Source organism: Cnephaeus nilssonii, assembly GCF_951640355.1.
Source record: "Cnephaeus nilssonii genome assembly, chromosome: 6".
In the NCBI taxonomy this organism is placed as follows: Eukaryota; Metazoa; Chordata; class Mammalia; order Chiroptera; family Vespertilionidae; genus Cnephaeus; species Cnephaeus nilssonii.
This window is the reverse complement of record NC_137077.1, coordinates 12,277,524-12,304,707: the sequence shown is the minus strand read 5'-3', so window position 1 is coordinate 12,304,707 and position 27,184 is coordinate 12,277,524. Positions and strand designations below refer to the sequence as shown.

The window sequence follows — 27,184 nt, the reverse complement described above, 5'->3', positions numbered from 1 at the left end:
ATCCTAATTTTTTAAACCATCCCTCTATTGTTGGACATTTAGTTGCTTTACAGTTTTTACTCATATTAGTAACTGCTATGAATTTTCTCAGACATAAATCTCTGACCTGCTCACGGATAATTTGCCATGAGCTGCAAGGACCTTGCTCCATCCTTTGAACTCCCCTCCGAGCTGAGAAAAGGGCTTTCACAGATGAACTTCACTCATGGCCCAGGTCAGCTTTCACTGGGGCCCATCAAACCTGTCTCTCTAACACGAAGCGACATGAAATCACCAGATCATGCCAAGTCCAATTAGCATCCGCCATGAGCTCTTCACTCTGTAAAGAAGCATCTCGTGTTTTGTTATATTCAATTTCTGAAATGCTATTAACAGAGACCATTAAGGTACTAGAGAATCAAAACACAAGTAATGATTTTTTTAAATAACACTTTGCAATGAATGTATCATGCGTGTTGACTCATAGCGCCAGCAACCAAGTCCCCTATTCAACGAACGTCCTTGTAAGAGGAACTGCTGAACAAACCACAGGCAGTACCCAGCGTAAACTACCCTCCTTGCACTCCTGGTGCCGATAGACACCATCAAATGCAAATCACAGCATCGAGCGCAGGCTTGACAGCCAGGTACAAGCAGCATACATGTACCTGTGCACAAGGCATGTACACACATACACACACACACGCACACACACACACACACACACACACACACACTTATTCTATGTGTGATGGCAATGCCTCAATAATATGAAAACCAACTGCTGAGCCATCAAGAGAAGTAGACTGCCAAGACCAAGGATTCTTAGATCCCGAAGCTACCTGACTACCGCCTTGGGGTGGAAAAACTTCCAGAAATCACCATTAAAGGCTATAGTTTTACCCACGTGGGACTTTACTATCTGCCCAGCCCTGGTCCCAGAGTTACTGCAGGAATACAACTCAACCGAGTTAGATTGAATCCCAGCAGGAGTTTCTGAAGCTGTTTCCGATCTGTTTTACTGAATAAAACTCTCGTTTTGATATGATGGGAAAAGAGGTTTGGCCAAGCTCAATCTAAGCATATCCTGCTTCCTAAACAACCTAGAGGCCACTGGAGAGTTACCATTGAAAAAATCACCCAAGTCTTTTTCACTTCTGAAAGTGCCTGCTTATGGTATTGCATAAGGTCTAAGACAAAGGTGGTTTTCTGGCCCATTCTTAGCAGCTGATAAAATGGCCTTTCGGGCCACCTTCCCTCTGATGTGCAGAGTGGCTTGTGGTCACCTCAGAGGTGACAATCATCCCCTCTGCCTACTTCCCTTGGTGAGAGGAAGACGCGATCCAATTACCATGTGTCCCTGCCCTTACTTGGCCTCAGCTGATTGGATGTCAGGCCTGACATAAGTCAATTAGATTTTCTGCCGGGAGGAGCTGGAATTGGTGGCTGACTGAGGGACCTAGCTGTATGGGTCTCTCTTTCTTGTGTTCCCCAAATAGATTTAATGCCTTCCTTTAATATCCAAGGAAGATTTAATAAGACGAGTAGAAAAGAGGAGCTTATATATTTGTTGATTGTCCAGTAAATGAAAACAAAGATTCTTCCTTGTGCCCAAGCACAATCGGCTATGTTATTGTCAAACGCGCCATTCCCGGCGAATCTCTCCCACGGTTAGGATAAGGATAGTGGAACTGTGATGACTTGCAACGCCCTGGCTCTCCAGAACCTATTTGTATTGAAACTATAGATTTTCTGGCCTCTGCAGTTCCCTACCACCACTTAATTAATACTGTATATATTGTTGCTCATGTTACATCATCCATCTCTCAAACCTCCCCCACCCAACTCCCTCTTCGCCCCTTCCCCCGACCCCTGTGAATACTGACTTCCAATGACTTTCTCAAAGGTTGTTATTGTGCTTTGTTATGGGAGCCAAAAATGCTAATAATTCTATAGTGTAAATATAGACTAACACATTGCATCCATGTCCCCTCTTGAACTTCCAGGCTGTGGTTCCTGCATTTCCGGATGTGATTTCTTTCAGTGTTGACTGCTTGCTGACAGATTCCAACGCTAGTCGGGTCCCTTAAACTTCCTTGTAAAACGCACTCCTAGCAAGAACGCTCCTAAGTCAGGTTAACCAGCACCCCCACCCTTGAACCTGAACACCCTCAATATCTGATCGTTTTCTTCATCCTCCACCCCAAGCCATGTCTGAGCACCCTGGCCTGACTTTAGCTAAGAATCCTGTTAGGTCAACTTAGCCAGAATGGCCTTTACCTCTGAGTTTCCTCATAGTAATTGTCCATGCACTCACCCCACCCCGATATTTGGCTATAATTCCCACTTGTCCACTCTGTATTTGGAGTTGAGCCCCATGTCTCTCCCCACTGCAAAATCCCATTGCAGTGGTCCCTATGCCTATCTTGCTGGTCCAGAATAAAGTCCACCTTACCATCTTAACAAGTGTCCTTGAATTTTTTTCTTTAACAACCTCTGCCTACCACACACACTGTCGCCAGTGTGGAGGCTGGGCGAGGGCCCAGAAGCATAGTGAGAAGAATGGTCCTGTCCATACAAATGAATGGCTGTTCCTTATCCAATGCAATTTAAGACTGACCTGGGAGAGCACGACATCACCATACCAACTGGAGGGAAGAGAGGATACCAACTGGGAGGGCCAATCACAGAAGAGTGGTCTAAGCCTTCTGAGGAGGAAGTGGCCGCCCGCCCCGAGGGCTGCCTGGCACGTGGCACGGAGCCTGCAAGAGGGTAGGGAGACCTTCTTGGGTGAAACTGACAGGGTGCACAGGGGAAAGGATGCTTGCCACAGTTGGATGCTAGACCAGAGACAACGCCGCAGTCAGAACGCTGACAACAGAGTCTGGGGCTGGAGAGCAGGGGTTAGCTGTGGATTCGGTGGCCCGGAGCTCCGCGCTCGTCCTCTGTCTGACGTGTCACTCCAAATCAACATGTCAGCACCATTCAGGAAACCTATGAGTATTCTCACCAGGGAGAATGATCGGCTTTCCATGTTGCCTTTTTGGAACTGGGGCCAGACATAAGTCCAGGGACGACCCCACGGGCAGGAGTCTGGCTTCCTGGGGGCATCTGGTTGACCCCACACAAGACTGACCCCTAATTTAGAGGAGAGAAACAGGAACTGGGCTCACCATCTGCTCGGCTGGTCCCAGGCATTGGACAAAACTACCCGGTACGGTAGTTGCTTTCTGCAAACGGAGTCCATGCAGGATCCGTTTCGGGTTGGGGCACCCTGCCTGCATGCCGCTGCTGATCCAGGTTCTAGTCCCAGGTACCCGAGGAAGACTCAGAAATAAAATTGGAAGAATTCACAGGTGTGTGAACTTTTTTGTGTGCAACGGGCCAGACTGTGGATACTTTAGGCTTTGCAGGCTGTATGGTCTCTTTCTCAGTTCTGCCGTTGTAGAAGAAAGCAGCCAACGACAAATGTAACCAAAGGGGCACAGCTGCATTCTAATAAAACGTTATTCACAGAAACAGGCAGTGAACTGGATTTGGCCCGCTGGCTGGATCCCAACCACTGCATGTGGTAGAGGGCCGGGGGCAGAGGCTTCACTTGCCTGGATCGAATGGTGCTAATAGTGGGACTACAGGACCGAATGATAAATGCACCTGTAATTGTGGTAGATATGCGCAGACTCCCCTCTACAGAGCTCTTATCGTGGTAAATTTATCATTTACCACCAGCAACCGCATCTTGATTCCCTACAGCCTTGCCAAGAGAATGTTTTAACCGATTTTGAATTTTTGCCAATTTGATAGTGAGAAATGGTATCTCAGTGTGATTTTAATTAGCATTTCTTTCCATCTGAGTAGTTCTGAGCATCTCTCTCTCTTTTTAATGAAACATCTGTCTTCGGCTATTTTATTATTTTGTTACTGGCCTTTTTCTCCCTGATTTATATTAGTTCTTTACATATTAAGATTAGCCCTTAATGTGTATTCTGCAGTTGTTGGATATGGTAGTCTATGTATCAATTAGGTCAAAGTGGTTGACAGCATTGTTCAAATGTTGGAGATACCTAGTAGTCACTCAAGTGGAGCTGTCCAGCAAGCATTTGGAAATACACATCTGGAACTCGGGTGAGAGGCCTGGAGTGGAGAAATAAACTTGAGAATATTTGAAACAATGAGATGGGTTAGGTCACGTGGGGAGAAAAAAGTAGAGAAGTAGTAATAAAAACATTCCAACATTTAGAGATTGAGGAGGAACAACCACAAGACAGAGACGGGGCCTCCAGGGGTGTAGAAAATAAAGCAAAAGGCCCATGAGAATTCTTATTGAGAACTGATCACTGGATTCGCCAACATGGAGACTATAGATGACCTTGACAGGAATACTTTCAGTTGAGAGATGGGGACAAAAGCCTGACATCTCAGAGAGCAAAGTGATTAGAGCACCAGTAGCCAACCAGTGGCCTGCGGACCACTGGTGGTCCGTGAGGTCCGAAAGGTTGGTGACCGCTGGATTAGAGAAATAGTCGGCTGCTAGATAGTTGAGGGTTAACTTGATGTCTGAGGTTATAAACTGAAAGGTCTGTTTTTCACCAGCCACATTCAGCTGCTCAAGGGCAGGTAAAGCATCGTTGAGAGCTATGTCTAACCAGAGCTGTCCAGTCATGATGAAGGTGGTAGTGGAGGATGTATGGGTTGACGAACCCAGGAATCTAAGCTGCAAAGTGAGAAGAGTGCATAAAACAGAGAAAAAAGTGATAAAGCAATAGATTGGAGATCTAGGTATGGTCAAAGCCAATATATTATACTCATAAATACAAGATATATACATAGATCACCCCCGTCTCTTCTGGGTGAGTTCCACACAGGCTCAATGTCCATGTAGTTTATAAAAAAATACATACAACAGGATGGGTAAGTACTTCTTCAATTTTATTCTTATTTGAGTTTACAACAATTCAAGGAAGGAAGATGCCCATAATAAATGGGTAGACTACCATACCACAGATATATTATATGGCAAGGAAGCCCAAATACTGAAAGACTTTTTAAAATGTACTTCATTTGGCTACATCACTGATAGTCTCAATGCGGAATTTTGATGTCTTCCAAAAGATACATTACCCTAAGTTCCCATTTTATCATGTTCTGAGAAACGAGTTTTTAAAGAAAAAAAAAATGGTTGGTAACCAAGAATAAAAAATGTCTTTAAAAAATTATCTGTGTGTAAATAAAGTGTCTGGTAGATTAGTGAAAGGAAGAAGTTTGGAAAGCAGGAGTTTTTATATTGTATAAAAATACTGTGAATTCACATTATTCAAGACTGATAACAAATTATTTTTGTGGGTAAATAGGTCATCTTAGCATTTGCATACTTATCTAAAGGCTTTCAAAAAAACAGTAAAATGTTTCAGAGGAATCTACATCCCTCTTATAAATTAACCCAGTTAATTGATGACTGATTTTTCCATGTTTTTTTATTTTTTTATCACATGCCTTTTAGACGTTTTGTTGCTGTAACCAAGGTTGAGAAAGGAGCTATAAATCAGTCATCCTAGTTCTTTCTCATTGTCTACCTAGAATGACTGGACCTGGGAAGGGTGGTAGCAATGAAATATTCTATGGAATAAGGCATTGTTCTCTTTATTCTACCGTTTTTATTTATCTGTGTTTTCCTGGGGCTTAGGAACATGAATAATTCACAGTTGGCTACACTGACCAGCAAGACACATTACATGGAGGTCTCCCTGCCTGAAATCTAAAAGCAGCAGCAATGCTCTGTGCTATAGACAGCCCTGCTTCTCCATTGCTCTCCTCCCGGGGAATTAGGAAGGTACTCCTGGTGCATTTTTTTTTTTTTTTTGGAGGGGGGTTACAGGAAGAGTACTGGCTCAGGAGATTGGACACCTGGTCTTTAGTCACAATTTGGTCATTTTGCAGCCGTGCAACCTGTAAAATGTAACTTCTCTGAGTTTCCGTTTCTTTTGCTATCATACAGAGAAAGAAAGACCTACCTGACCTATGTCACAGGTACTGTCAATGTACTAGACTAAAGTTGTTGATAAATGCTTTAAAAATGTGGTTTCCTGGCCCTGGCCGAGGTGGCTCAGTTGGTTGGACGTACACCAAAAGGTGGCGGGTTTGATTCCAAATCAGGGCACATACTTAGTTGCGGGTTCAAGCAACCGACTGATGTTTCTCTCTCACATCGATGTTTCTTTCTCTCTCTCTCTTCCTTCCTCTCTCTAAAAATCAATCTTTACAAAAATGTGGCTTGCTGTGCACTATTTTATATTAAAAAATCAAAATATAAATCATTGGGAAATACATAAATGCTTAGGAATCACACGGTGCAAATGTAAACAAGTAATTTACCAGTACTTTACAATAAAATCAAATAAATTATTTATGGATTCTTTTTAAATAAAAAAGTCTTTGCAGATAAATATTCATCAGCTTAACTTAATCATTCTTTCTTTCATAAGAATGATCACTATGAGACATTATAACTCTCCAAAGGAGAAATTCTATAATTCGTTCAGTTCCCTGCCTTAGAAGCTTCATTAGAAGGCAGAGGAATGGAATAATTAAAGTTTTAAAATAAGCAAAAATATATAACTCTAAACCACAGTCCCCTTATTTTAAAGAGTTTAATAGGAACACTTTCCCCAATATATGTATAAACAACCTACTGTTTCTATAATATTAACACTAACTCACAACTAAACCATGAAGATCAAAGCTAATGTGCATTTTTCTTCCCTTATCAACTAAATTATTAGATATCTGATGTTCTTAAAAATGAACTATATGTGATATAAAAATGTTTACCTATTGAATAACTACATATTGGTTAAGTGTTTGGAATATAGATCAGAGGTTAGAAACTGCTTGAGACATAGCAGTGTATATGACAGGGTCCCCTTGTAGAAATGAGCCTGTACAAACAGATGAAATGTACAGGCATGAGCAACCACTGAAGTAACCCACCAACTTCTCTTTTAAAATGGTGCACCTAAAAATACCAATAGACTTCTTTAGAAGAACAAATTAATCACCTGCCCATTCTAAATCTCATATATTAAATGGCACAGTGGTTTTAATAAGAAACAATTACAATGTAGATAAGAAATACTAAATTCTGGACAGTAACAAAATTTTTGGACCAAATAACAAAAGTATGTCAATAAAGTGTATTTAAGAATAACTACCATATAATGCTAACATTCTAACAGCACTAGGATCTTTGCTATCAACAAGCCAAGATTCAGTTCTCGATCAAAAATCTCTCTCTCTCTTTCTCTCTCTCTCTCTCTCTCTCTCTCTCTCTCTCTCTCTCTCTCTCTCACACACACACACACACACACTTTCTAGTCTCTACAAATGCAGCTCCGATTATCTCCTGTTCTTGACTATTAAGTCTTCTGAAAAAGATCAACATTCTTTTAACAAATCAATGATCAAAAATGACCCATTGCTTTCATGAAAGATCTCTCAAGGTCATTCTGTGTTTCAAGGGCAGCCTGCCAAGGACTTGCAGAGATGAAATTGAATTAGCATTGGCACAGGGAAATTCATAGCAGCAGGTCAAAGTCCATTTATCTTATGCTCAGCAGGACCTATTTAGGTCAGGTGAGGAGTAAGTAATTGGCAAACTGTTCCTCATCTAGCAGAGAGGTGGGTATAGTTAAAAACTACTGAAAGCGTGGTTGGGCCCCTCTCATTTTATGGTTTGCTATGCGGTAGGTACCACACATCCGCGAGACAAGAAAGGTTAAACTAGAACTCTCCTCTAAACTGGCATTATAAGTTAAACAATAATCAAGTACATTTCTGCTGTGTCTGTGGTTTTAAAATGATTCATTGTAAACATCCTATAGGCTTTCCTACTTAATTAACTTCGGAGATTGAGCTTGATTCTATGTCTGTGTGAAATTAGCATAAATACTGTTCATTCTGGTTCGACACAACTTCCTTTAAAAAATGTTAAGGCCATTTAATGGAATCAGGGCCAACTGCAGAGTGCCCTGACTAAAGTCAAACGACTGATTGAAGATTTCTGAAAAAGCCATTGGCAGTAATCTTGCGTTTTCCTTCTCGGTAACTTGAGAGCAGTTTGTAGGATTTATTAGTCTCCAACATCTCCATCTCGATCTCCAATAAGCCAAAGAAAATGAAAACTTAAGGCTAACAGCGCTGTCCCAAGCAGATCCCCCAGAGCCGTTAGGTAGGGGATGGAGAAACTATCGGGGTCCTTTCCCTTCCTCCAGAAGTGACGGACCATCCAGTCAGCGATCCACAGCAAGGTGAACACCTACAAGAGAACACCAGCCATTACTCCTGTCGCCCGGACATTCCTGGCCTGGCGAACATGACCATGAGTCTAAACTACTGCTTTCTGAAAGTTAACAGCATGCATCTAAGCATCATGCTTGAAAAGAAGAAATAGCTCATTGACAGGAAGATTTTCCTTCCACAAGAATACATTTCATGTATATCTGTGATAAAATTCTTCTTCAACGTTTCACATGTATCTTCTCATTTTTTTCTAGCCTCCCAATTACCACAACCATCCTTATAGTTAATAGAACTGTGCAACTGCCAAATCACTGGTTTGTTTCAACTTTTTTCTATATGATAATCCTGTGACGAAGAAAGAAGATACATGAAGAATATAAAAATTACAATTAGGAATCATTTAACATTTAATATGCAGGTATATTGATTGAAATAAAGATGGAGAACTGACCATTCATTTATTAATCACTAGTGACCCGTCACGCAAAATTGTGCGAGACCTGGGACCACCCCTCCCCAATGCCATGGGACCGCCCTGAGTCCCGGAGTCCTGCCCCGTGTGGCCAGCACGCCACAGGATGACCCCAAGTCCTGGAGTGCCACCCCGATGCCCTGCCTTCAGGCTGCACGCAGCGGCCGCAGGGCCCTGCCCCCATGGTGTGCACGCAGGGCCATGGGTACCCTGGCAGAAGCCACACGAAGCAGACACCGGCCCCGCCCCCACTGTGCATGCCGCCATCTTGTGATGGCGTTATGGCATGAGGGTCAATTTGCATATTACCTCTTTATTATATAGGATAAGGTGTCTTGCAGAGGAAAATTTCAGTGTGATGATGAGAACAATAAACAGAAGGTAAGAGCATTGAGGAATGACCTGTCTATATACACTGAGTGGCCAGATTATTATGATCTCTGAATGCATAATAATCTGGCCACTCAGTGTATCTCCTATATAATAAAAAGCTAATATGCAAATTGTCCCCTCGACCAGGAGTTCGACCAGCAGGCAGGCTGGCCAACTGCCCATGTCCCCTCCCCCTGGCCAGGCTGGCCGGACCCCACCCATGCACAAATTCATGCACTGGGCCTCTAATATATATATATATATATATATACACACACACACACACACACACACACACACACACACACACACACTGAGTGGCCAGATTATTATGCATTCAGAGATCATAATAATCTGGCCACTCAGTGTAAATACAGATTTAGACATAGACTCAAGCTATCTTAAAGGACTATTCAAATACTAAGGTAATGAGTGTGTTTTCTAGGATATCAAGAATACAGGGGAGGGCAAAAGTAGGTTTACAGTTGTGAGTACACAGATAAACACAGCTTATTCTTGTATTATGATTCATTTATTTTGTAGTATTTATTTGTATTACAACTATAAACCTACTTTTGCACATCCCTGGAAAAAGACCTCTGTGATGCTTTGAGTTTGGGGATGAGATAAATGGGTTGTTTTTTTTTATCCATTTAGAGTGGAAGGATTCTGTGATTTTCAAACTCCTGAAGGGTTAAAGGGACTTAGGATTAGAGAGGTTAACATTCACTGGTTAGGGACAAGCCAGCAAGTACAGTGCATTACTTAAGAGCACTCTTCTAGCCCTAGCGGTTTGGCCCAGTGTTTCCCTGGAATATTGTGAATAAGGAATTATTTAAAATGGCATTAAGTATCAAGTACTTAACGCAACATGTCTTATTTTAAAACTAAATGATTACTTCAGAAATGCATGCTTTTCACAGTGAAAACACCTCGAAAATCAAACTAAGAGTAAGCTGTGTTTTCTTTCACATCATCTGTTTGTTTTTATGAATATGCATAACCTTTTAGAGGTAAATATACCTTCTGGAAAGGCAATTTTGTAGCCCCAGCTAACTATGCACTCTCTAGCTGTGTTACTTGGGATTTAAATAAATATGTAAAGTACAAGAATATATATTTGCTCTGGACAATAGTGGTTCTCTCAGCCAGCACCTTCTCTGAGCTAGAACCAGCATTCCCAGGTGCTAGCCTCCCCTCCATGCTCCAACTAACCGCCAGTAACAAACAGCCTTGTGTACTGTGTGAAGGAAGATGATTTCTTTGGGAGAGGAATGCTTAGAAATATGAAACAAATAAACACCAGAAAGAGCTCATTAGCACAGTTCTTCCCAACCCCTAACTTACAAAGGCTGAATTCATTTCCCCTATAAAAATATGCTTCCCTAATCCAGTTTCCAGACTGGAAACTTTATGCACTAAAATCTAATATTTAAATGTCTGTTAAGAGGCATGTAGGATTACCAGTCAACAGGAAGTCAATCTCCTGATATTCAGACAAAAGCATCCTTGCTTTGGTCTGAACTGTGTTTGCGAGGTGGCAGGTGGGGGAAGGTGAGACAAGAAGGGACCTTATTTGGAGAAGGAGCCCATAATATTCACCAAACTGCACAAGGAGCCCATGGCACAAAAAGAGTTAAGACCTTCTGTCCAAAAGAAACTCTCAGAATGCGTTCGAGGAGACACATATTCATAGCCTTGATTTTTAATAGCGAAACACTACAAATAACCTACAAGTCCAATAGAAGAAGAACGGGTAAATTATGGAATATTCATACAATAGAATATTATATTGCACACTTCCCTGCAACCCTCTCTAAGATCTGCTCTGCTTGGAGACATTTTGCCTGATCCCAGCATAACTCCTTTACAATAGCAATGAATTCAACTGTGTCTTTTTATTTCTGACACTGAGTGATGGTTTCATCATCCTTTGACATCTTTAAGCATCCCTTTTAATGAATGCAAACATGTCTCGTTTTAATTCATTTCCCTAGATGGCACAAAAACAATTTAGATTAGTTTTGTTAGTCAGAACTAACATGGCTATTTAGTTTTCAAATTAAAAAGTCGTATGGTGCTAAATATTTACTTTTTAAAATAACTAAAAATTTTAAGTTATAGAATCATTCAGGCCAGTACTTTGGGAGTGAAGATTCTGGGTCACAATCAACCAAGATTTTATTCTGAAAAATTTGAGGAATGGTTTTTTTTTCCATTAGCACTTGCACACAGCTACGCCGTAAGATTATTTTGTAGGTGCTGTGAAAATTCCTCTAAGTCATGTCTGCCATCTCAGCAGGGCTCAGGAACATCCTACCCAGCACACTAGAAATAGATGGCTCAGCTCCCCTGGTTCTATCTTCTCCTTATTCCAACTTGACAGGCTGAAAAGAGCTCCACTCCTCAATGACTTGCTCCACGGGATGCAGGATGCTGTGCCTCTAATGAGGCAGGGCAGTCATTGCATCTTCTGTACAGAACTGCCTGGAGCCCAAGCATACCTCTCTAGCGAATTAATAATAGGAAACTGTCTCAATTCTAAGACCCTACAATCTAAGCTATAATAGCGTAATCACACTATTATATCACATAAATGCAATCACATAGCTAAAAAGGAATCTCAAAAATTCACCTAGTATTTCAATTTCCTACCTTAAGGTAACCATATTAACCAACTCCCAAAGTTAAAGTAGGTATTTTTACAAACAGTAAAAAAGTATTAGAACTGTAGACCCTCCCCTCACTTTTCCTTTATCATTCTCTTCACACTTTTCTCTCAACCCAGGCTATCGGACAGAAACCAATTAGGAGACAGAGGCAGAGCAGTCACACAGAAAGAATAAAGAGATCCCTGCTTTCTAGTTGGAATCTGGCAGATTTAAATCCTGAGGAGCAAAAAAAGAATGTGAGTGAGGTCAGGCAAACTGTTCAAGTCCCCTAGTTGGTCAGCTCTTTCCTTTCAGATGCCATCTGGGAATTGGACTTGGGTTAAGCATCGAAATATAAAAGATATAACCACACCATTTAATGAGGACCTACTATGTGCCAGGTATTTATAACTACTGTGCAAAGAGAAATCATTGTCCTCATTTTACAGGCAAGAGCAAGACGACCCCAAAGAATGAAGTAACTTGCCCAACAAGGCTAAGCTGCCTTGCTCAGCTACTGGGTGCTTATTCTGGGATTCCACTTATGGTCATGTTGCCACCACATAACTACATCCTTCCTTATTTAGAAGAATGACTCCAAGGAATGGGGTATCAGAGGCATGGTAGGGATTCTTAATACTAGAATCCACAGGGTCTAATCTTCTCACTGACACCGTAAGAGACTCAATGCCCAGTAATCCACAGCTATGATGATGATGATAATAGCACTTCAGATGCATTATCTCTTTTTTTCCTTATAAAAATCCCTGAGGTAGGTCTAGTCTTAGTCTCCTTTTATAGATGAGAAAACACAGTCCCTGAGAGGTTACCTTGCCCAAACTGCCACAGGTAGTGAGTGGCGGCAAGCAGAGCCCAAGCCCTTATGTACTATCCCCATTGAGTCAGAGGAAATGTATCAGATCTCTCAGGATGGCTCGGAGTGGGGAAAGTGTTGAAAATTATCATTCTACAGAATAAGCTACACTCTTTATTCTGGTCTTCAAGACCTTTCATGATCTTGCCTGTAATTTTCAATTTTATTTTCCATCACTTCCTTTCATAAGCCCTGTGCTCCAGAAATTCTAACTATCTCTATATATAAAAGCCTAATATGCAAAATATCCTCTTGGGAGTTCAACCAGGAGACCAGAAATTCGATTGCTCGCTATGATGTGCACTGACCACCAAGGGGCGGCGCAGAGTGAAGGAAGGCCCTGGCTGGCAGCTGGTAGGCCCCAATCAGCCCTGATTGCTGGCCAGGCCCAGGGACCCTACCCATGCACAAATTTCATGCACTGGGCCTCTAGTTTTCTATAAATACCCTGCATGTTCTCATTTACTTAAGGCTACTCCCTTCTGTTGAAATGGCATTTTCTATGGATGCCACAAACTCTTATGCACTACAAAATGTCCCTGTCCCCAAAGAAAGCAGCTCTCCCAGGACTGAGCTTCTACAACACTCTGTCTTCCTCCTCTCAGGACATATTTATGTATTTGATCGGGTTCCTACTTGACTCCAGTAGACATCGTTTCTGTGCAAACTCTGTGAAAAGATCTAATGAAACCAAAGACACAGCTTCAAGCCTACAGAAGTTGCCATCCTGAAAACTATGACCCTCACTAAGGGCTAAACAAAGTGTCCAAGTTATTCTTGTAAACACAGGAGTATAGACTGGAGCCAGACTCCATCACACATCTGGATCTGGGTAAGTCACTTAACTTCTCTCCACGCCAAAATGCCGGGTCTGTGTTGGGAACTCATAGTATAACTTACCTCCTGGGTTGTTGTGAGACTCATTCAGTTCCTACCTGCAAAGTGACTAGAACAATGCACGGTTCACAATAAATGCTCCATAAACAGTTGCTATTATAATTTTTGAAATCTGTATGTATGTAGATGAAAAGTGGCGCAGATCACCAAACCTTAAGAAAAGAACTGTCAGAGATGAAAATCTTTCAGAAAGAACTTAGGTGATAAGGAGAAGAACTGGCTTATGTATAAGAGAACCAGTATTCTTTTCCTCTCAAAAGTCACAGATCAAAAGGAGATACAACTGATCCCAATAAAGCAACCAGTCGAATCAAGGCAAAACAAGTTGATTATAGACTTCCAGGTAGATTACAGAGGTACCGGGATCACAGAGTATACCTGGGAACCCGAGGGAGTCTGTTTTAGGCCAAACAAATTTAAAAATAGATAGCTTCTAAACTTAAAAACAGGCCAATTCAGAATGATCTGTTTAGACTTGGAACATAATTTTTCAGGAAAACAATGTTTTATGTATTGCCTGGGTTCTCTGGCTAACCATCAAAGGCAACTTAACTTAATATTACTTTAGTAGTAATTACGGATTTTAACATTAACATACTGTTTTAGTTACCAGATTATTTTAATTTTAACAAATATTACTAATACGTACAACAATGCTTTGCAACAAATCATATTTATTATGGGAGTGGGAATTCACAAAATCATACGTTATGAATGCAGGAGGGGATTTGCATGACAGTGAGGGTCACTATACTTCCTGGTGAGCCCAGGATAGTAACAGTTTATACTTGTTGCTCTAATATTTTTTAATATAAATATATTTTAAATGTATTTTTTATTAATTTCAGAGAGGAAGGGAGAGGGAGAGAGAGACAGAAACATCGATGATGAGAGAATCATTGATCAGCTGCCCCCTGGTCGCCTCCTCCTGGGGATGGAGATTGCAACTCGTGCATGTGCTCTGATAGGGAATCGAACCTCAACCTCCTGGTTCATAGGTTGATGCTCAACCACTGAGCCACACTGGCCAGGCTGTTGTTTTACTTATTAACAGCTCCCTTTCATTCTCAAGTGTCCTGGTTTGGATGAAAATTACATGGTTACCTTAGTGATACCCTTAAAATACAAATGAGGCAAGTAAGCCACAGGACAGTGCTGTGACTTAGCCAAAGTCCTAGAGCTAAGTGACCAGAATTAGAACCCAGAAACAGTTGTTCCTAGTCCAGGAGTCTCCCTATCATCCTGCACAGACTCTCCAGGAGCAAGGCAAGCGTGACGCCTGCCACGGGGAGCCAGCAGTACACAGCATGTGCGAAGTCTATAGGAGGAAGTCTCTGGCCCTCCCAGCGGGACTTGATGGGGTCAGGAACTGAAAGCTGAGAAATTCAGGGGATCCTGCTTACGTACCCCCTTTCCGTTTTCACTGTGCCCACTTGTGGCTTCTTGTCCACCACCCCTACACCAATACGGGACAGACGATGGGGGAAATAAGGAATTCTGTTTTGGCCGTGTTAGGTTTGGGATGCCTTTTCAACGTTTAACTGGAGATATCAATTTGGGAGACAGCAGTGAAAGGGTGGTGTCTGAAGCTCCGGAGACACTCATCACAAGAGCCAGAAGAGTGCTGCACAGTCGGAGAACACAGACAGGGCCAAGGGAGGGTGAGCGGTGTGGAGACGAACAGCCTCCGGGCACTGAATAACCTGCCACAATAATGAGGAAGAAAATAATAATGCCGAGGACAATCATGAGGATTAACTGCAGCGCCCGCCATTACTGGAAACTTATTATGTTCCAGGAACTCTACCAAGTACTTTATACACATTAGCTTATCCTCTGAGGCCAGAGAGGTTATGAAACTTAACTAAGGACACAAAATAAGTAACAGAGCAGAAATGCAAACTCCGGCCTCACTCCAGAGAGCTCGGATCTTTCTCTGACGTTCTGCGCACCGGGGCCTTATTTTCCCTCTTCTTTCCTCTGTATGTGATGACAGATAGTCTGGCTTATAGATATTTGTCTTCTGTGGAAACATTAATTTTTATGTTTCCATAATTGAAATAATTCCACGGAACCATGTGACTGTGACTTCAGAAGATGTTGTCAATGCCTGTTATTTAATTTATTTTTCAATTACACTTTTGTCAATGCTTCTTTTAGCAAGTATGTAAACCATATTTCTGCCCCAAGCATGTTCTACTCGAGGAGAAATGGAAGATGTTTGCTCTTAATTTGCACTGTTTGTATTGTGGCCATGTTCATATTACAAGCCACATGTTCTAAAACGACCATGAACTGTTATTTGGAAAACAGAAACACTTCTTAGAAATCCATTAATCCGTATTAACCAATACCCTATTTTATTACGCAGGGCATTCATTTTCTCGTTTAAAGTGGGCTTGGGATTTGCTGAGAACAATTTTTCTTGAGAGTACAAACCTGTTGGGAAATATGAGATGGTGCAATTTACACGTAAGCATAAAATTCAACAAGTATTGCTTAGTGATAAAATTTGAGGAGGCATCTGTTTTTAAAATTATATTAATAAAAAGTATAAGTATTATTATTTTATTAAGAATAGTTTCCAGTAACCACATTTTTACTACATGACCCTGCTCCCTGGCAATGCCCCCCCGGACTAGGAATGGCTATGGGGCCCAGATTGGACCATTCATATCTGATCTTTCACAGGTGAAACTGGACGTGGAGAAGAAGGCTACTGTCCCCATGAATGAAAGGCATGCAACGATGGGGACTTTTGCCCCAGAAGTGCAATGCAGACAACAGAGAAAGGATCCAGTGAAGTCGGAAGATTATGCATCTTAAAGGAGTCTGAGAGTCATGATGGGGAGGCCAAATGCTTTCGAGATGTCCATCTCTGTCCCCATGAAAGGTGGGAGTGTCTTCCTCCCCCTCCACTTCCACATCTAGTTTATATTTCTTGATAAGGTCCCATTTTTGTGTAAGCAAGTACCAGCAGGTTTCTGTGACTTGAATTCCAAAGAGCATTGATTAAGATATCCATTATTTTGCATTATATATATAAAAACACTTGGATGTTTGTTTTATTATGATGATAAATGAATTTTTCTTTGCTATGGTAACAATAAATTCAAGAATTATGTTTTTAAAAAGTTTCACATATATTGTTATTAATTCAAGTTTCTCATCAGCCATAATCTATACTCCAATCTTACCCAAAAAATCTTTTAAAGAATGAAAGCCAGGCACAAGCACTAAGTTTGATTCTGAAGTGACAGGGGAAGAAGACTCTAAGGAGGTAAGTCTTAGGCTCTTTCTAGCTGTTTCATGCATTTAATTCTAATCCCCCACAACTAAGAGAGGTTCCTAAGTGGCAGGGACAATGTCTCCCATTTCTTTTGTACAGTGATGAGCACAGTACTTGGAAGACTATATGTACTCTATAGTTGATGAAATCTTGATAGTTACAAATCTTGATAGTTCAATTGAAAATGTTATCATTCCACCTTTTAAAAGAAACATTTTGTCTCTCCCACATGAAAAAAAACACACACAGATATGCCAGGAGCAATGGTTTTCTACAACCAAACTTTCACAGTGAGTCTCTCATAGAACTTGGTGCTACTAGAATTCTGTAGAGTTTGCCATAATCTAATTTTCTGTAGCTAAAATAGGCAACTAAAAATTTCATTTAGAGATGGTTTGTATTGTTTACCAATTTTATTAAACACTTTGTTGGAATACAATAGGCATCTAGGGCTAGAAAAGTCTCATTGTTCTTTTCCTATTTAGACTTTTTAGCAGAAAAAAGATGTCAATATACTCCATCTTTTGGCCTCTTGTAGGGTATGTGCCCCAAACTCTATGCTAGGATGTAAAAAAGGCCTTACTTTTTCTTTGCTGTAACCTTCCACAATTTATGAGAAGCACCTGCTAATTAAATACCAAGATTGTTAGCTCCTCTGGTTCAAAGAGCCCCTCTGTTCAGACTGAGGGATAAGATAAGCTACTCTCAAGGCTGCGTTTTTACATACATACCCCTCCTCCCTGCTGGTTTACAACCCAGGGATAATTAGTAGAAAGTTCCCATCTCTTCACTCCCCCCCCCCCCCCCCCCCCCGCCGCCACTCCTCTTCATACAAGCCTCTTTTGAACTCTTCATAACTTTTGCTCTAAGAATGTTTTACAGACTTTGGAAAAGTACTGATAAGACACCTCCCTAGGATATCTGCCCAAACTGTCTCCTAAAGAACTAACAAAGACAATCCCCCAGATGTCTGCTCAATTTCACCTAGCAACAGCAGTAGCCCCAAAATCACCCTCCTTTCCTTGTCCAGGGCTTAAAAAGAAAGAGCAGCTTTTTTGTTCTTTGCCTTTTGTATTGATTAGCAATGCACTGGCCCTTTCCCTTCGGGGAAAGTAAAAATAAACTTTCTTTCTGCATCTATCTGTTCTTTTAGTTGTGAATTCTTTCACAGCCTGTCACTGGCCCCAAACCCCTAGCACTCTATGGTTTTGTCTTTTCACAAAGGAAGGCTTTCTAATACAAAGGGGAACAAGTACGGGCTTTAAATAAAATAGGGAAATGAATCACAATGTACCGCTGTTCCTTCTTGGGTAGAGAGATTGCCAGTCTGTGTATTTGGTTGATAGTTATCTTTGACCCTTCTCAGGTTTATTATGCAGTCAAGGTACTACATCCTTGAAAAAGACAGCAGGGGATAAGGCAAGAATGCATTAGGGACAGAAAACGCTGAAGAAGATACTCCCTTCTGTGCATCTTAGAAGGAAACCCAGCAAGGTCCATCACAGCCTGCAATTCCACATTATGCTTTTGATTTCACAAACTAGCAGGTTTTAAGCAGTGAGTGGAGCACCTGAATGAGTAAGATATGAAGGCAGAGGAAATCGCTGCTCAGAGAGAAAGAATCTAGGTGCTCCTAAGTTTGTAGAAGGAAGTACCCTCTGGTTCTGGCACATCAAAGCTGTAGGTTCAATGGGCTAATTTGATATAGATGAAAAATTGTGTTCTAAGGTCAACAATTATACCCTTAACCATAGCTAGCAACCTCATGAATGCTCACTGATTACACAAAAGGTATAATGGGCAATACAAGATGGTGGGTTTGGTGCCAACCCATCCCTATTATTGAAAAAAAATAACAGGTACTAAATATGAATGCCATTCACACATTACTCTGGGCTTGACATATTTCAACTACTCTGATTGCTCTTGGGCACTGGGCAAGAACATGAATGAGAGAACAATCCATCACATCTACTATCCGTGGTTCAATGGCCTTAACATCACAAAACAAAGGCACATTTGTTAGGTTCCTTTTAATTGCAAAACCCATAATAAATACCTGAACAACATAATTTGCAACATAATGGAGTCAGTGTGTAAATAAGACACAAACTAAACCATTCCAAGCCCCAAACAATTTCAAACTCAAATGGACTTTCTACTTTTCACTTGACAGAAGAACTGGCCTTAGGACCGAAATTAGAAAACTCATATACTCTGAAAAGCTCCTATACTAAAGTTCCTTTTATAGAAAAATTCAAACATACACAAAAGTGGACAGAATAGTACAAATCCAATACCAAGCTCATGTACTACCACTCAGTTTCATCAATTATCAACTCATGACCAATTCTGCTTTATCTATACCCCTAGATATCAAGTCATTTCTTCCTTAAACATTTCAATAAATCCTTAAAATTTCCACTGAACATTGATAACAGTTCAGTGAGGTTTTGTGTTTTAGGTTCATTGCCTTTTATTTTAAACTAGAGGCCAGGTGCATGAAAATTCATGCACTAGATGGGGGGGTCCCTCAGCCTGGCCTGCCCCCTCTCACAGTCTGGGAGACCTCAGGGACGGGAGGCAACCCAGCGATCAGGGGAAGGTGACGCCCCATCATACCTCTGCTGCTGCCACTGCCGGCAGCGCAAGCCTCAGCTGGCCCTGGTTACCTGAGCCTCGGGCAGCCCTGGGTGGCTGGGCAGCTGCCATCTGAGGCTTGCCTGCACCTCAGGCCAGCTCTGGGTGGCTGGGGGGCTAAGGGGACTGGGGGACTCCAGAGGCAGGAGCGCCAGAGCAGCCGGGCCCGCCTGGGGATTGGGCTCCGCCATCTTTGAGGGGGTGGCAGTCAATTAGTATATTCCCTCCGTATTGGCTGTGGGCGCCACCATCTTTGCAATGGCGTGAGGGTCAATTAGCATATTCCTCTTTATTAGATAGGACTAGAGGCCCAGTGCATGAATGAATCATGCACGTGTAGGGTCCCCTACACGCTTTCGCTTTTCGCGGTGGAGCTAGGTGCCTGTCCACTGGTGCCGGAGCAGACAGGCACCCAGCTCCCCCACTTTTGATGGTCCGCGGCCGCTGAGGGGGGCTACCCTGCTGTTGAGAGGCGCAAGGGGCGGGAGTCCCGCCCCTTGCGCCTCTCAATGGCCGCTGAGGGGGGCTGCTGCGGACACCTGGCTACCCTGCTGTTGAGAGGCGCAGCTGGGTGTCCGCGGCAGGCCCCCTCAGCGGCCGCGGATCTGGCCATTGAGAGGCACAGGGGGCGGGAGTCCCGCCCCCTGCACCTCTCAACGGCAGGGTAGCCCCCCCTCAGTGGCAGCGGATCCGTGCCTCTCAATGGCCGGATAGGCCACCCCGAGTCCCGCCCCCCAGCCTCCTGCCACCCAATCGTGGGCGTAGCAGAGTGATGGTAATTTACATGTTACTCTATTATTAGATAGGATACCTATATCAGTGTAAGAGAAGAAACTAGCGTTTACTGAAAGCAAGGAGGAGAAAATTTAGATTTTTCTGTGTGTGTGTGTGTGTGTGTGTGTGTGTGTGTGTGTGTGGTGTTTTTTTTGTTTTGTTTTGTTTTGTTTTGCTTTGTTTTGTGGAATATCTGGGACCTAAATGTAGATGTAAATTTTTTTTTCCTCCTTCTACTAAAGGAAGAGACAGAGCTGACAAGATACAGTCATTCAGTTTAACAAACATTCACTGAGCAATAGGGATGGGGCTAGATGCTGGAGATGTAAAAAATGAGTAAAACAAAGAGCCTTTCTCTAGAATGGGTGAGACAGACACATAAGAACAAGAAACAAATGTCAAATCAATCCATGAGGTGCAGAGGTAGAGTTATAAATAGGAACACGTTCTAAAAATGGCATGTTTATCAACAGACCAATGAATAGCCTCTGAATATGTCCCAGGGGATTGAGGAGAACATAAATTATAATAAATGACCATATCATATAAAGCAATAAAGGTAGCCAGCAGTAAAAAGGCATTTGAAATAACTTTGTTCTTACTGAACAGTGGAAAAATATTACTCCCCTGGTAGTTAGTTGCTTTTTCTTCCAAGCTCTGACAGCAAATTATATGTGACTGTTCCCAGAGTTTGGTACATTATACTAGAGGCCCAGTGCATGAAATTTTTGCATGGGACAGGTCTTGAGTCATTAGTTTTAAGATGATCAAATCATTATGAAGGCAGTAAGTTGATTTTTTTAAATGTTAAAATATGCCATGCCTTTAGGTTTACAAGTAGTTATACTTTTACATCAATTTGAGCATAAAAGAGATTACAAGAGGTTTTACCTCTTACCTGTAACACAGCAGCAAATAAGTATACTACTACAAAGATTACAGTTAGAGAAGTATGGCCACTTTTCATCAGATGAATCGTGTAGAGGAAAATTAAGTGTCCGGGAATCACTAAAAGCAGTAGAACTTGAGCAGACTTGTGATTTACTCCTGTAATGTAAAATGCAAACGTTGTTAAAACAAAATCATATTTTGGTTAATAATAGGTCAGTTATTGAAATTTGAGGAATACTTTTTAGTTACGATACCACATAGCATCACATAAAATTCAACTGCTAAAAATAAATGGGTTGAAATTTGGGGATTACCTTTTAGTTACTGCATCACATAAAATTCAATGGCTAAAAATAAATTTCTTTGAAATTCTCACTATGTTATACGTTAATTAAAGAAAAGGTGGTTGATAAAAATTTGCTATGAAGAACACTGGTCAGACTTTATGTAAAAACAGAAGAAAGACAAAAGAAAAAAGCATAAAGCTCCTACAGTACTGAAATGTTTTCATTTTACTTTTCCTTTAGAGTTCTTCCACTGACATCACAGACTGGGCATCTCCGATCCTCATTCAAAAGTCACAATTACACTTATTTTCATCAGAAAACAAAATGACAAGAATTGTGAGGCTTAAATTGTTGTTTTAGTGTTTTGGTACTCACATGCCTGGTTGGCATAAATAACGCACGTTTCTTGTAACTGAGGTTACCACCCCTCATCCCGTTTATCTGGGATCAAAAGCCTCCACTGAGAAGGCCAAAAAGATCACTACAGGAAAGACAGTCCACCTGTCTCCCTAAATCACCTAGCAATGTTTGCTTGTATCCATGAGGTTCCTCTTTCCGACTCATTAACAAGATATCCCAGAGGAAGGGACAAAAGAGAAAAATCATATAAAGCTCCTCAACAACTGCAGAATTGATACAAATGATTTTTGCTCACTGAGATTTTAATGAACAAAACCTATCCTATTTAAGAGCTATTTAGCACTCAGAAATAACCAAGTTGTGCAACACTCACAAAATATGTATCCAACAAATGTTGCCCGCCTTGCCTCACAGAGAGGAAAAGTTCCTGAAATAAAATATGTAAAAATCCACAAGCACATACCTGAACCAAAAAAAGTTCTAAATGGGTAGTAACAGCCTTTGCGTTCATCAGGCAGTTCCCCTGGAATGCTATGCAAGTGAAGATACGTAGAAATCCTGCTCGCCTGAATGGCCACCAAATTACCACCAATCCCTGGAACATAGGAAAACAGAGTAGGTAGCCCCATATTGTAAACAACTTGCATAAATTCAGCCAACTGCACGCCTCTTTATGTCACATCCTGGGCCAATGAAACAAAATAAAACGTTCTTCAGAGATGCGGATTTATTTAAGTGGAGGTAGAAATTCCAAAGGCATGAAAAACATTGCTATTGAAAGACATAATTTTTCAAATCTGACTTACTGTCTGGTCTGAAAGCAGACCAAAATAAGTACTTTTTAAAAGTTACTATCAATCCCAAGATATAAAACTAGGATTATGTTTATCATCTTAATGAGAGAGAATGTATGCTAGATTTATTCAAAAGACAAGGCTAGATACTTTTCTTCTCAGGTTACTAAAGAAACTTGTATATGGCACTAAAAAAAAAAACCTCAAGAAAGTCATCTTTTAATCTAGATTATCTTCTTATATGCTCTGCACATTCTAAAGCTATATAAAAATTTCAATGTAGAGTGAAATTTTAGATATAAAATTGGATCTTGGAGAACTTACCTTCATATAAAATGTTTTCTTATACATAAATAAATAAAAATAATTTATACTAGATGTGTAGTATATCCTGTGACATGTTTTCCCCAGGCAGAATTACTTTTTAAATTACTAGTATAATCACTTGGGCTATACTCAAATCCAATTTAATGAGAGCCAGACCAAAACCCCGTAGGACTGGATTAAAATTATCTTATTAAATAAACAGAATCCATAGAAAAATCCCTGTGAACTTCAGTACTGTAATTCCCATTTTATAGATAAGAAAAAAACATAAGGCAGATTTTAAAGGGATCAACAGAGGACTGATAGCTTTCTTTTCTTTTTCTTTTTAATTTTTATTGAATTTAATGAGGGGGATGACAGATTTTCATGGACTCAAGTGACTCAAGCAACTGAGTCAAACTGAGCTAACTCTAATTTATCCATGAAAATTGATAGGAGCAGCTGTAAAACAACACAAGATAGCAGATACAACCCAAATATCCAGACCTGAAATATCATATTTTGCCTCACTACCCTTAAAAATCAGGTGTGCCTGACTCTCACACTTATGTCAGTGATAAGATTAAGAAACAGTTCAAATGTGTTCTGCATGTTGAAAAAGGCCAATGTCATTTTCACTCTGAGCAGCAACCTGGGGTTGGAGAGAGAATGAATGGGATGGGACAGAGCGCCCTCTTTAAATCTGAGCCCTAAGGTTCCTATTAGCATTTAAGTGCACAGAAAGACTTGATATCATTATGAAATGGTATATCTAATTCTTACCATTAATAACTGGTGTGTAAACAACAATTCCAACCAAGTTTGGATCAGATACAGTTGTGTCCAGAATAAGGCCTCCAATGCTGAAAGATACGAAATCATATAATTTAGGGAAGAGGAAAGGAAATGTACTAATTTGAAGCTGTTCTTTATATACAAACACCTCTACTTTTAAAAATAAGATGATTAGCCTGAGCCTGCCTGGTGTCGCTCAGTGGTTGAGTATCAACCCAGGAAGCAAGAGGTCACTGGTTTGATTCCCGGTCAGGGCACATGCCCAGGTTTCGGGCTTTATCCCCAGTAGGGGACATGCAGGAGGCAGCCGATGATGCAGTTTCTCTCTCATCGATGTTTCTATCTCTCTATTGCTCTCTCTTTCTCTCTAAATATCAATAAGAACATATTTTTAAAAAGAGATTGTGTTTGTTTTTTTTAAATATATTTTATTGATTTTTTTACAGAGAGGAAGGGAGAGGGATAGAGAGTCAGAAACATCGATGAGAGAGAAACATGGATCAGCTGCCTCCTGCACACTCCCTGCTGGGGATGTGCCCGCAACCGAGGTACATGCCCTTGACCGGAATTGAACCTGGGACCCTTGAGTTCTCAGGCTGACGCTCTATCCACTGAACCAAACCAGTTAGGGCAAGAGATTGTTTTAAAAAATAAAATAATTAGACATTAAAAAATAGATAAAATATATTCAAGGTGAAAGTCAATGTCAATCACAAATGCTGAAAATAAAACATGATCTAAGCTGTAGCCCCACATTGCAGGGCTCTCTATCTCCAAGGTAAGTTACTTGTAAAAAGGAAAGTATATACTTTAAGTGCACATACAACGAACACTTGCAGAAAAACATTTAAAAATATTTCTGCTGCCCAGGTAATAAAACTTGTTATAGAAAATATAAATAAAAAGAAGAAAATAAAAAATCAATCATAGTTAAATCATTCAGAGTTATACTGTTAGCATGTTAGTAAATACCCTCCCAGACATTTTAAAACGTGTATATGTTTAAAAATAAAAACTTAAAATTGTAAAAGTATTTTCCTTCACTTTTATTAAATTTTATTTCCAGCATGCCCTAGCCGGTTTGACTCAGTGGATAGAGTGTTGGCCTGTGGACTGAAGGGTCCTGGGTTCAATTCCGGTCAAGGGCACATGCCCAGGTTGCAGGTTCCTCTCTGGCCCGGGCCCTGGTCGGGCGCATGCAGGAGGCAACCAATTGACGAGTCTTTCTCACATCGATGTTTCTCTGTCTTTCCCTCTCTCTTCCAGTCTCCCTAAAAATCAATGGAAAAATATCCTCGGGTGAAGATAAAACAAAATTATTTCTAGCAAACAAACACATGAGCATTACTTAAAGAGTGAAAGCACCACAAAGCTTATAAAATAGTCCCTGGTCCCACCCCCCAGATCCTGCCTTCCACTAGCAATTCTTTTCAACTTCGTTAGTTGTTTTTTCTGGCATTTAATTCTGTATTTCTAAATAACACATTTTCCCTACTATTTCTTGACTTACAATTTTAAACATTTCCCTAACGGCATCCACTGTGGCAGATGGAGGATTTAATCTCACTCCTCCCTCCTCACTTCAGTCCCTTCACAATTCTCTTCCTCTCTCTATCCTGACAGTCTGGTTATCATTTTTGGTGAAACATTTAGGGTTTATTTTATTATAACAATGGGATCATAACTCACAACTGAAATACACAGCATCTTGTTAGATTCCTCACTTGTACTGTTTGCTTTGTCTCATATTTTTCTTAAAATTTTTAGCTGCTTATTACTAATTCAGCCTCAAACTTGTAGCAAAGTTAATGACATGTCCCTGATTACAGTCAAGCTCATCCGACAGGTGATCAATCGATTCCACTTTCTTTCTTCTTAGAGGCATTGCTCCTGAAGCCCACTGTTCTCCCGAGAGCCTGGACAGATGCTCTGCAGGCTGGTGCACGGCTGTCATCCCTACCTACCCTTCAGGCTCCCCACGAGGAGGCTTAGTCTATGGCTGTGACCAGCTCCCAGCATTGCACAGGATCCTGTTTCCTGAATCCTCCCGGAAAAAAACACCTACATTACAGAAAAACGAACCTATCCTCATTTCTATGTTGTCTTATTTCCTTACTTTGATAAAATTGTCTTTTGTCAACTTTTATATGAGAGGGCATATGGGAAACAACTATATTGAAATCCTGTGTGTCTGAAAACTTTCTGAGTCTGTCCTTATGTTTGGTTGATACTGAGGCCATATTTTATGTTCACAAAATTATCCCTCGGAATTTTGAAGGACTCACTTCTGGTGTTGCTAGTGGGCATCGTTCTGATTCCCAGTCCTTTACATCAACTCGTTTTTATTCTGGAAGCTTTGGGGATTTGTGACGACGTGCTTTGGTTTGGGTCCCTCCTACTCCAACTCATTGTGCTGGACCCGCAGTGGACCCTTTCACTCTGGAAGCCCATGGTCTTCAGTTCTGGGGCATTTCCTTATGTTATTTCTTTGATAATTTCCTCTCCTTACTGTTCGCCTCCAATTGTCTACCTCTTTGTCCTCTGTTCTACTTTCCAGGATGGTTCTACCTTCTATCTATCCTACTGATTTTGTTTCTGTTATTTGTGTGTTTCTGAATTCCAAGAGCTCTTCCTGTTTGTTTGTTTTTCAATCCTCTTCTGAAATCATTCTGTTCTTACAGAATTGTGGATGCCACCACTTCGCTTATTTCTCTGAGGACATTGGAGATAGTTTTTTTGAGGTTTTTCAACTCTCTCTAGATGGACTTTCTTTGAGTACCATTTTTTTGTCTCCGTCTTTCCTGTTAGAAGCCTTCATCAAATGTCTGGTGAAGGGCTACAGCCTCCCCCTCCTTACAGGGCACGGGAAAGCACACTTGGAGCTGTGTGCCTGGGCAGAGCTGGTCAGCAGGTAGGCCTCACTGAACAATGGCCACGTGGGCATGCAGCTCCTTCACTAAAAGACCTGCCAGGGTCGATACCGGCAGGTTTTTCTGTTGAGCTGAAGATGTTCCCCCAGAAAGACATTATCTAACTTCTTGCCTGGAGGTGCTTCGGAATCTAGAGCCTCTCCCATGTAGTCTCTCCAAAGTGAATTCCTGTCTTCTGCTGAGGTGGGAGGGGCAGTTACCTGGGTGGTCAAACTAGAGAAGGGCTTTTAAGACCCAATTGCTTCTTACATACACTGTCAACCAATCTTCATTTCAGTTTTCAGAAGTACTCAAGGCCCTTATTCTCCACCTTTCTGGGTTCTTGAGGCTCAAATCCGTGCACTTCTACTAGTGCTCCCCCTGCTGGCGGTTGGATTTTTAGCTTTTGTCGTTCTGTTCACAACTATCCACTTGATGCCTATCTTACAGAATTTCTCACTTGCTGTCCTCTCTGTTCTCCTTCTCTTTGTAGTTTTATAGCTTTTTATCTCTTTATTGTCATATTGGTAGTTTCAGGAAGGAAGATAAACACGTCAATCTACCATGTTTAACAGGAAATTGATACTCATTTCTAGCTT

General features: G+C 41.1%; 1 protein-coding gene across 3 annotated transcripts in view; it reads right to left on the bottom strand.

The window, feature by feature from the left end:
- Nucleotides 1–4,874: 4,874 nt before the first annotated feature.
- The window catches only part of SLC41A2 (solute carrier family 41 member 2), a 75,302-nt gene continuing 52,992 nt past the window's right edge, over nt 4,875–27,184 (bottom strand). For all 3 annotated transcript variants that reach the window (XM_079775098.1, XM_079775097.1, XM_079775099.1), the window contains exons 8-11: nt 23,665–23,744; nt 22,245–22,376; nt 21,142–21,290; nt 4,875–8,290 (exon numbers count right to left, since the gene is read on the bottom strand). In XM_079775098.1, coding sequence (XP_079631224.1) covers nt 8,105–8,290; nt 21,142–21,290; nt 22,245–22,376; nt 23,665–23,744 — 547 coding nt within the window. In that variant the 3' untranslated portion in view covers nt 4,875–8,104. The remainder of the gene's footprint in view (nt 8,291–21,141; nt 21,291–22,244; nt 22,377–23,664; nt 23,745–27,184) is intronic.